This window comes from Rosa chinensis, chromosome 4 (genome assembly GCF_002994745.2).
Source record: "Rosa chinensis cultivar Old Blush chromosome 4, RchiOBHm-V2, whole genome shotgun sequence".
In the NCBI taxonomy this organism is placed as follows: domain Eukaryota; kingdom Viridiplantae; phylum Streptophyta; class Magnoliopsida; order Rosales; family Rosaceae; genus Rosa; species Rosa chinensis.
In genome coordinates this window covers 60,518,336-60,529,687 of record NC_037091.1, presented here as the reverse complement: position 1 = coordinate 60,529,687, position 11,352 = coordinate 60,518,336, and the positions used below count along the sequence as shown (strand labels likewise).

Genomic DNA, 11,352 nt, shown 5'->3' with positions numbered 1-11,352 from the left:
AAGTTGTGACTGCAATTATGATTTTGGAGGCGTCAAATAATGTTTGTTCATTTTGTTTATCATAGAATCGGAATTAAAAAAAAAATTGCTGCAGTTTATCGCACTTCGATGGGTCAATAAACACCGAAAATAATTAGAATATTCGGTAGTTTACCACCGAATGAACCACCGAAAATTACTATATTATTCGGACGACAACCACCGAATTTTACTGCCCTGTTCGGGCCATAAACGCCTAATATTGGTAGAATTTCGGCAGACAACCACTGAATGTTACTACTTGTCGAATTCTTTTACTATTTTCAGTCCCTTTTATCTGAAACTCACATCAAGTCAGTCCTCTTTAATGAAGCTCCGGATTAGTTCCTCAGTTAGGGAACAAACTTGGGGCAACACTCATTGATGCGCAACGCATCATAAGTAACTCAACCAGGGGAGATAATTGGGGTTTTGGTGGGTGTGGATTTTGTTGGGTGTGAGTTTTGGGCGTGAGATTTGCTGGGTGTGAATTTTGCTGGGTTTAATTAATAATAAGGGTAGTATTGGAAAAAATTGCAGGGTGTAATTAGAAATTCTATCATTTTGTTGGGTGTAAAAAACTTGTTAGGTCTACATAGAAATTTGCTGGATACATTTAGAAATACCCTTTTATCAAGTTCGCCAACCGAAGATGGTGTGGAAGAAGATGAGAGCTAGGAAAATCAAGGAGAAATAAGGGGAGAGGGGGCGCCTTATGTTCGTTCAATAGCGTGTATATATATTGCAAGCCTCCCAACGTTAACAGCACAACGCCAGGATTGATCGATATGTGTGAGGTGATGAGGTTAATATACATACCCAAATAGTTTTATGGTATGCACCCTTTCACATGCTTTATGGATCAAGTATAATAGTTTTACTATTTACTTTGCTTGTAATTATGTTCATTTAACCCAAAAATTGGATGATAACACCAAGATCTCTAGTTAGTCCAACGATATTTTTATGTTTTACTGTAATATCTTATATAATTAAGCTAGTTCTTAAGGAAATGGTTAAATTTTTGAACTACCATATATGCCCTCACACAATATAGATCATGATAATAAACAAATTATTTCTATATGAGAATAAAATAGTCAATAGGCTATATCATATTTGAAAAATTTAACCATTGATTATTGCCTTAAAGTCCATCTAATTACCAGGCTTTTAAGTGATGTTAGGTCAGTGGTTAAAGCGCCCACTACCTGGGATCCAGGTTCTGGGTTCGAGTCACCATGGGGGTAGGAGTGAAATCATTTGATCCTCTTTATATAAAAAAAAATAATAATAATAATAAAAAAGGTTGGCAAATCTAAATGCATACGCTAATAGTTTCAGCTAGAAATCAGAAAATTTCAAACGGTGTGAAGAAACAAAAGGACTACTAATTATCTACCATAGCTAGCTTATAGAAAGAAAAGTTACATATACTGAAAACAAATTTTACAAAAGAATTATATTTTTTTTTCCTTAATATTAACTAATACCCAATATACATGAATAACGACCTAGAGTAAATTTTGATTCATCAATGCCTTCATTATTGTAAACGCCAACCTAGCATATGTCCAACTATGTACAAGGCTACCCTGTCAACAGTTTTGAATTTTGAGAATTTGAGATGTGAATTAATCTCAGATATTTTCCAGAAAAGCTTGACAACGTAGATTTCTGTCATTTACCAAGTTACTATATACAATGCATGGGGAAAAGCTACGTGGCAACTCGTCTGGGTTATAATTCAGCAACCTTCAACCACGTGTGTCTCCCAGTTCAATTTTCGACAAGAGAAAAGACACCTGAAGGAAAATAGTGGACCACTGTCACTTTGTTTACAAACCAATTGCAACACCGAAAAAATGAATTCTTTGGGAGGCCTAGTGACCACTATCTCAAGCTTTCTCTGTGCATTTCTTCTCTTAGCTCTGATCAAGATCCTTCACAAACTATGGTGGACTCCGATTCGCATTCAGAAACTGATGGCTTTGCAGGGAATCAAAGGCCCTTCGTACAGATCCATCCATGGAAACACCAAAGAGATCTCCGAGATGAAAAGGGAAGCCATGAGCAGAAGGCTCACTAACTTTTCCCATGACATATTTTCTCGAGTCCAACCTCATATTCACTCATGGAACAAGACCTATGGTAAAACCTTTTCATAGTTACTATGAACTGTATATATCAATATGTTTTGGAAAGAGAATTACATTTTGTGAATCACAGGGAAGAATTTTGTTCAATGGTATGGTTGTCAAGCTCAGCTGGTGATTTCGGAGCCCGAATTGATCAAAGAGATACTGAATAAAAAGGACGCTTATCCGAAAAGGAAGCTCTTACCATTGATGAAGAAGATATTTGGAGAAGGTCTAGCCACAACAACCGATCCCGAAAAATGGGAGAAATTGCGAAAACAGGCCAACCATGCCTTCCATGGAGACAGCTTAAAAGGAAGTAGTTGCTTATCACTTTTTACAGTTGTGGTAATTCTTGTGTCAAGCAATGATAGACTGAATTTACTGGTGTCACTTTTACTAGAGTATGATTCCAACGATGATAGATAGTACTGAGACGATGCTACAGAGGTGGAAAAGCCATGATGGCAAAGAGATTGAGGTGTATGAAGAATTTAGATTGTTGACTTCGGAAGTGATTTCGAAGACAGCATTCGGCAATAGCTATTTTGAAGGGAAGAACATTTTTGATATGTTCAACAAGTTATGCTCCTTGTTACTCAAAACTTCTTTCAAAATCAGATTTCCTGGCATCAGGTAATTCACTTCCAACTAATGTACTAAGCCTTGATCTTGGTGAAGTATTGTCTAATAATTTGTTTAGCAACTGCACATTGTGTAATCAATTCTCTATGAATGTGCTGCTCAAATGTCTCATTGAAGCTTTGTTTCCCTAGCTTCCTTGTAAAGCTGGTTTTACAAGATGAAAGTTTTAACTCAATATTGTCAATTCTTGGAGCCCTGTGTGTATTGCCCATTCTTATGTACATGGTCTCGATCAATTTTTGCAGCAAGTTTTTCAAAACTAGCTATGAGATTGAATCAGAGAAGCTTGAGAAAGGAATACATGACTCCATAGTAGAGATTGCTAAGAAAAGAGAAAAGGAGACAATGACTGGAGGAGAAGACAACTTTGGGAATGATTTTCTAGGATTGCTTTTAAAGGCTCATCATGGTGCCAATGACAAGCAGCGGATTTCAGTGAATGAACTGGTTGATGAGTGCAAAATTTTTTACTTTGCTGGACACGAAACCACTAATGCTTTGCTTGCTTGGACCATCCTTCTGGCACTCCATCCTGATTGGCAAGAAGAAGCAAGAAAGGAGGTCTTACAATCATTTGGCAAACAAACTCCAGATCCTGATGGCCTTGCCAAACTAAAAACAGTAAGAAAGTCAACAACCCAATCAATTGCTTTGCCTAAATAAGTGGTAGAAGTTAATGCATGTTCTCAACTAATTGAGTGTGAAATTCTGAATTGTTCATTATTATTTTGCAGATGAGTATGATCATCAATGAGACTTTGAGGTTATACGCACCAGTAATATCCTATGATAGGAGAGTTGAAAGGGAAGTTAGACTGGGAAATCTCATTATTCCTGCTGGTTTCGAATTGTACATCTCCAGTTTAGCACTTCACCATGAGCCTCAATTCTGGGGAGAAGATGTGCATCTTTTCAAGCCAGAGCGATTCTCTGACGGTGTTGCTAAAGCTACTAATAATAACATAACCGCATTCTTACCTTTTGGACATTGAAGCCAAAGTTGTTCTTTCAATCATTCTACAGAACTATTCCTTCACCCTTTCCCCAGGTTATGTCCACTCACCCCATGAGAATCTTATTGTTCGCCCACAAGATGGTGTTCAAGTAATGCTACACTCACTGTGAAGTGTGAAGTGTGAACTGCTTGTGATCGAAGACCAGAATTGGCCACAATAATCTTAGACTAGACAGACAGTACTGATTTTGCGAGCCTGTTATGAATTATCTCCTGTTCTTGGTGGTTTGCAGCAGCTTAATTGTTTCTGCTACAATCAGTATATCATGAAATTTGTCTGCAACCCCAACAGCAGAGATTTTAAGGTGAAATTGTATGAATTTTCTGTTTCGTAGGGAAAACATGGCATGTAAGAAATTTTTCCGAGACAATTTGCAGGAATGCCAAAAAGGGAAGTGTTAATTTTGTGTAAACTGGCTGCAAGCTTGTCTAGGAGCACAAGAAGTGTTAATTTTCTGTTACAAAATGTAGAAACACCCTCCTGCTACTAAGACAGAAGTCATTTAGAAAATTCAGTGTACCTGAATTTATTATAACTATGACAGCTGGAATTGCACAACTAGACCAAAGAATCGGGTTAACATTCTCAAATTTGAATCAATGATTTCCTTTGGCTAACTACAACTGTTTTACAATGGATATTCATCAAATCGGGCTCAAAAATGCCAAGTGATACACTGACAACTTGTGGCAAATGCATCCACAGCCAAAAAAAAAATACCTTTATCTCCTGCAGTTAGAAACCAGTAAGTCGAAACAAAATCATAACTTGTGTTCAGAACCACGTAGTTGATATAAGTTTCTCCTTCATGCGAGATATAAGCTTAAATTTTTCCTCAGCTTCAACCATCTGGCGGATGTCAGTTCTTGATGCCCGATCAGGGTGAAATTTCAATAATGCCCGTTTATAAGCTGCATGCACCTGAAATAATAACCATTTCCATCAAAAAAAGAATGAGTTTCATACATATACATATGTACATTTCAAAATATACATGCACGTGTCTGATTTAATATTCGAGGTGGTTGCATTTTTGCCTAACATATCATATACTTCAATCACTTATTCAACTTACCTCCTGTGGCAAAGGATGCACACCTGACCCCACTTGTATTCCCAAGCCGCGAAGCAAAGAAGCCATGCTATTGCATGACGATTCCAATCTGTTGAGTTCCTTCCTTACTTCAGCACGAAGTTTCTCTTTCATGTTCAAATTTTCTTCATCCTGAGCATCACATTTTAAAAAATCAGAAATATTTAATTGGGTACAATCTTAAAAGAGACTGCTGTACCAAAAAGAAAAAGAGAAGATATGAGGCAAATGCCTTAAGAGAGGCAAAGAAGATATGAATCCAAAGTTCCAAACCTTCTTTTGAGTTTCTCTAATTTCTTCCACACGTTGCTTTTGCCTTCTCTGCATGTCCAATAAGCGCATGCTTTCAGCTTTTTTCCTCTTACGCAATCTCTGTGCCTCTTCTGCCTAAAACAAAAGAAAGATTGATGTAAGGTCACGTGGTCATTACCGATGTCAGGGCTACTGAGGTTTGCAAAGGTACATAATACAAAAGTGCTATGCATAATATATAATATTTATAATAAAACAAAAAAGAAAACAAATAGACACCAGACTACGGATGAATTACGGTCAAGTTTGTATATATATTCTGCACATAACATAAGCTAAAGTGGTGAGATTTATACAGAAACTATAATCTATCATATTATGAACTATCCTGAATGATTAATACTCAATGAGGAAGAGCATAATTAACTACCAACCCTATAAGACAAATAACTTTAGCCCCTTTCAATAAGTGGAAGATTTTGGATTATACCCACAAGAGAGAAGAGACCGGAGAGGGAAAAGGGCTATCTCTTGTTCTGTAGCCTATAGGAGCCTCCAACGAGTTAAAAATAAAAAAATAAATAAAAGCATCAAATAGAAAGGGTATTCATGCAGGTGCATAACCTGAATTTGTAAGACTTGCCGCCTGGATTCCATTTCTTCTTCCATTGCTTGCTTGTATTCATCAGTTTCCTTGAGCTTTTCACGATCAGTGATAATATTGTTTTGAACAGGAGTAACATTAACACCTTGAGCACATAACTGCTCCCTTGCTTCAGATGATTGATTCCCACTTGCAGATCTACTTCTGTGGGATGAAGGGTTGCAGAAAGATACTACCTCAGAATCTGCCCCCACTCTCTCCTGTGAAACATCTTTTTCATTACTTATTTCTGATTTATCCACATACACTTTACTTTCTCTAGGAACAGCTCCAAGGTCACCTTCAGAAATCCCACAATCCACATGTGTTTCATTGAGTGGCTGCCCAGGAACTAATTTCACCTTTTCCTCAAAACTAGATCCTTTCTGAAAGTCATCGTCCTTACCTGCTAAATCAACTCTGCCGTGGTCAGTAAGCACTTCACCAGAATGTTGGTTCTTGCAGGAAAGCTCTTCATTCAACACCCCAGAGCTTCTTCGATCATTGTTAAACCTTGGTAAAGAATCGGAGAAACAAGTTTCATCCCTGAGCTTTTGTTCATTATGCATAAAATGTTTAGATTGTTTCCCAGCTAGTTCTTCCGTGGACCGCGAGGAATGCTCTTCTGGACTTTGCTCTTCTTCATTCTCAGAACCAGAGATGCCATCATTATGAACAGCTTGCGACTTGCAACTAAGAGGATCTTCTGGGACTCTGCCTCTTACATGCTGAAAATCATCATTCCTATGTATGCTTTCTGTTTCTTTAGCTGACCCTGGTTTTGCACATGGAAAACTATCCTTAGCAACATTCTGATTGGACTCCACAGAAGAAGTTTTCATTTTGGCCTCAAAAGAATTACCATCAAAGTGGTCATCATGAGTTCCCATGTCCGGAGGGCTTTCTTTTTCATAATTTCCATGCTCTGAACTTGAACAAACAGGAGCCTCTGCATGCTGTTCTGTCCTATTCTCCACATCAACAGTATCACCGTGAGATCCAGATCCACTAGCTTGATCCTCTGGACCCTGCCGACAATTATGAACAACATGTTTTCTCTTTTGGGAAGCTTTTTTCCAATGTTCATGAAGCACTGAACCTTCTATTAACTCACAATCAGAATAATCAGTATCAGAGGAAGCGGACTCAGACTCAGAATATAAACCATAACCATATCTACGGGGAGCTGTCCCAGAATGGGTTTGCTTGCCTTTTGACCCCTTGGATGGAAAACCCTTTTCCTGGACAACTTCACATTCATCTCCATCCGAGCGTAAGGAACTCCGCCTATAGTTAGAAGTGGGGAACCAACTTTTGCTAGAGGTGGCGTCACTGTCCAGGTCCCCAACCTCTTCAACAGAAATTACGGTATCGGTGTCACTACTTGCATCATCGTCATCATCTATATCAATAACAGTACTAAATTCTCTGTTTTGTCTCAATGTACTGGAACCTCGAGATTGTGGCTGCTCGATGTCATCGATGTCAATGACATCATCGTCGTCGTCAAGATCGATGATCTCAACTTTGCTAACACCCTTATTAACCTTGCAACTTTCTACAGGCTTTTTCCCAGAACATCTTCCAAGCCCAGGAAAGACTCTTGATGATTTTGCCCCTCTCATTGTTTCATCTACTCCTGCAACAAAGGAATACATAAACCATGAAAAACAAGCTAAAGTTGAATTTTGATCAGATAAATAAGCATCCGGAGTATGAATTAAATGCTGGCAATCAAAACCTAGCAAATATATGCGCGCACACACACACGTTGCTGATTTGCAATGTTACCTATTATGCACGCTACATCGAAAGAATTTGAACTTTAAAGGAACAACACTAATGGAACCCTTTTACCAAATAGAGATAATCTTATAAATTAGCGTAAACCATTGCTCACCTATAGCCTTTTTCTCATCTGTTAGTACCAACTTATAAGCCAGTACCTTACCAAAACAATCACTCGACTATTAGGGTCTGTTTCATTTGAAGCTAACATGTTATAAGTGAAGAACACACACCCATATTAACTCATATAACCAACAGCTACATCAAATTACCCAACTTTACATAAAACCCTAAATCCCCAATTCATAATGAAAGCAAATGCACAAACATTTTCCCCCATTCACACTTCAAACAAAGAAATTGAATTTCAATTGAGCCCTAACTTCAACCAAAACCCACAAAGTCCAGTAATTAAACAAAACCATTAAGCATCGATTAATCAACAACCGTACCACAGATAAAGAAATTCAAAACAAGTTGATAAACGCGGTGACGATTTGAACCAAACGAGAACCAGAAATTGAACCTCACCTTTGATGAAGACGATGAATCCCTAGCTCATCATCACAGTGAAACCCAGAAAGGAGGGAGCTTTGGGACCGATTTTCGGGAGAGGGTTTTGAAATTGAAACCGGAAAAAAAAAATATTGGCACCAAAATGAAGAGGAAAGCAGAAATTAGGGGAAAAACGTTTATATATGAAATTGAAAATTCTACCCAAAAGAAAAAAGTTATTTTATCTAGAAAAAGAAGACGGACGTGTTCGTTGGGTGTGCAACGTGGAAGAGGAGGATTGGTCTCTCGTTCAAATATATATAAGACTTGCCATGTCTTTCTATTTGTATTGACCAATAATAATTGATTTTATTACATATATGTTTGGATGGACATACCAAATTTGATTTTTTCTTTCTTTGTTTAATTAAAAATATATAAAAAGTAAAACAAAAGGTTAAAGCAGTCTAAAGACATTGATCCCAAATTAAATCTTCCCTATTTAGATAAATTTATAATTTTTTTCCATGCATGCGTAGTACTTATGAAAACTTCGTAAACTATGAAACGAAAAATTAATGAAGCTATATATCAGGTTCGAAATCGTAACACAAGTAAGTTTAGGGTAAAATGAGTTTATAAATATGGCATCGATTCTTATACTTATACATATCTTCTCATGCATTTACTAATGCAAACGAGTGAGAATAAAAATGCACCCCGCGTCATGATCAAGAACACTTTCCTAGATAACTTGGAATTCAATTACCGAGGAGGTGTGTGTATTAGAAATTGATTAATGAATTTCTCTTACTATAAATATTAAATATTAAGAAATTATAACTTATACTAAATGAAGGTTTTTCTTATGAATAGTGGACATAAGTTTTTGCCCTGCTATGTTTTACGGAATTGCACAGTCCACCTATATGATTTCTATGGCACTGAGTGCATACGTGTTGTTTTCGAAAGAGCTGGAGAAGGACAATTGCTTCTTTGAACTGCACAAAGAAAGAGAGTGAGAGAGGGGTAGAGAAAGGGAGAGGACGAAAGGGAATGGGTTCTGCTTTCATGTCTAGGCCGATTAAGGGTTAAAGGACTCATCCAATTTGCAATAGCATCATTGATAGGCTCATAAATATACATGATTTTATATTGATTTCTTCATGTTTTCCCAGCTATTAGTCTCTAGTTTATAGTTCCATTACGTTGCCTATAATTTGTTCTTGAATAAGATGGTTATTGGGCTTACTAAACAAAACCACAATCCAAACATGGGCTTTATGTTTGAAGAAAGCACTTGGGTTGAGTACTTGAGCCTACACCGTTATAGTAGAGATTGCTTATAATTCTAACAGCCTAATTTCGAAGTTCACATCTTGGGCTTGTTGGGTACGTAGTAGTGCTTTGCATTTCAGAAAGGCAGGAATTTTAATATTTTATACATACATGATCTGTAATTACTAAAGATCTATCTAGGAGCAGAAATTTTCATCATCTGAATTTGTTGGCAAACCCATAGAAGCAAAATGTACTCAATTTACAGAGTTCATACAAATAGAGGATACAATGTGCCTTGGAATAAAAGTACTTAAAGATTACATCAACTTGCCACAGGATATAAACCCTTGCGAAAACTCCCTCAAGGCTTTGGGTAGCAGCACTTAATTTACTTGTTGAATGTAGGCAGATTCAAGCAAAGAAGGCAATACTAGAGGGGAGAGTAGTGGGATAGGATCTTTACTCTGATAGATGAATGAATTCAAAGAAGAAGAAGAAGAATTATTCGAGCTGCTGGTGCAACCAGAAGAGCTGGCATTGTTATTATTAGGCTGCTTAATCAGCTGAAGAGGATAAGGAGCTCGTCGTTGCAACCTGCTCAACCGCCTTCTGAAAATACTGTCATCCTTGTGTGCACAAGTTTGGAAGCCTGGAAACTCAGTTCCTGTGTCTTCCATGATTGTTTGTTGCCTCTAGTGTAAGTTATGGGGTCTTTGGATCTCCTTGTGTTTTATGTACTCTCTTAGAGTCTTAGCTAGGTACATAACTTTGAGAGAGATCTCAAGGAATACTTAATTTAGCTAGCTGGGGGAATCATTAATGTTACAATAAGATTACAAGTGACCGTTGACTCACACATCCAGATAAGCTAGAATCTGCATCTCCACGTCGAAAATTTTACAATATCGACATACTAGCTAGTTAGTTTTTAATCCATTGGAAGTTCCCTTTTTCTCTTTAAGGGGTACATATTGTTTTTTTCGTTTACAGTAAAGTAAAAAGATGAGATGAATCGGCTAATTTCCTGTGAGGGCCCCCAAAAGGTTTGCTAGTTGCTAAAGAATGGCACATATCATGTGCAATTGTGCAGAAGCAGCACTGGAATTGCTGCATTGTTAAATGGGATATGTAATAAAGAATCTCATATGCTCAGCTGAGATTGAGCTTCCTTCATGTGAGGGGAGGTTGCTTCCTTGCTGAGGTTCAAAGAAAACCAGTTTGCAATCTTGCATTCCCCCAATGCCCACTTTCTTTATGTCATGTGGTGAGGAATAAGTGCACTGTGCACACATGCATTCAAAAGCCATTGTTTTCAGTGACAGAAAATCCAGAGGCACATGATTCTTGATAACTTAAACAATATCTCGCTGTTTATTTCAGGCTTTTGCAGATGAATATGGACTTTGATTTGTGGCTCACCATCACTGTTAAATCATATTTTTATCACAATATGCATGATCGTGATTAGGCCATGATTGATTATTACTCTTGGTTCATTCATATATAATAAAGAGTAGGGTTGACTGTTGACTAGTCCAAGCAGAATAGTGCACAAAAACAGTAGTGTATCTCTGTTGTGCAGTTCTGTGTGATTTTGGTGTTTATTTGTCTAGCAAAACATGATGCATGAATGTATCACAGATTCACAGTAAAGACCAGAAATAGCCTACGAAATGTATTGTAAATGTAGATAAATTGTTTACAGTAGTAGATCAACTCTCTACAGTCTACTGGAGATCAGACTTAACTAATCTCTCAATACATAGAGCCAGTCTTCCCTCTACATCGGACTGGTCTACTTGATGCATCAATATATTAGTGCGTCGTAGACAAACTCAAAACATAAAAGATTGAATTAGCTAGTCTCTTTGTCAAAGGGGAGCAAAGAAAAGGAAATTAAGGGTGGACTAGACTTGCTCTAATAGTCTTGATATGGACATTCATGTTTATCCAAGACATATACAATGTATGAAGGAAACTTGT

General features: G+C 37.4%; 2 protein-coding genes across 3 annotated transcripts; one reads left to right on the top strand and one right to left on the bottom strand.

Annotated features, from left to right (window-relative positions):
- The first annotated feature begins 1,883 nt into the window (after nt 1–1,883).
- LOC112196611 (cytochrome P450 CYP749A22) lies at nt 1,884–3,926 on the top strand. The gene is given in 6 exon segments (XM_040518282.1): nt 1,884–2,169; nt 2,248–2,498; nt 2,560–2,792; nt 3,047–3,422; nt 3,536–3,786; nt 3,788–3,926. Coding segments are annotated over 6 exon segments (1,536 nt in total).
- A 322-nt stretch (nt 3,927–4,248) lies between these two features.
- Nucleotides 4,249–8,281, bottom strand: LOC112196604. 2 transcript variants are annotated; one of them, XM_024336999.2, is made up of 6 exons: nt 8,125–8,281; nt 6,668–7,444; nt 5,787–6,580; nt 5,184–5,297; nt 4,893–5,042; nt 4,249–4,738 (listed from the first exon to the last, which is right to left on the bottom strand). In XM_024336999.2, exons 2-6 carry the CDS (start codon nt 7,428–7,430, stop codon nt 4,592–4,594), a joined length of 1,968 nt encoding a protein of 655 aa, XP_024192767.1. In that variant the 5' UTR covers nt 7,431–7,444; nt 8,125–8,281; the 3' UTR covers nt 4,249–4,591. The 2 variants fall into 2 exon arrangements, with proteins under 2 accessions (XP_024192767.1, XP_024192765.1); XM_024336997.2 differs by having other exon boundaries at nt 4,316–4,738; nt 5,787–7,444.
- Nucleotides 8,282–11,352: the final 3,071 nt, after the last annotated feature.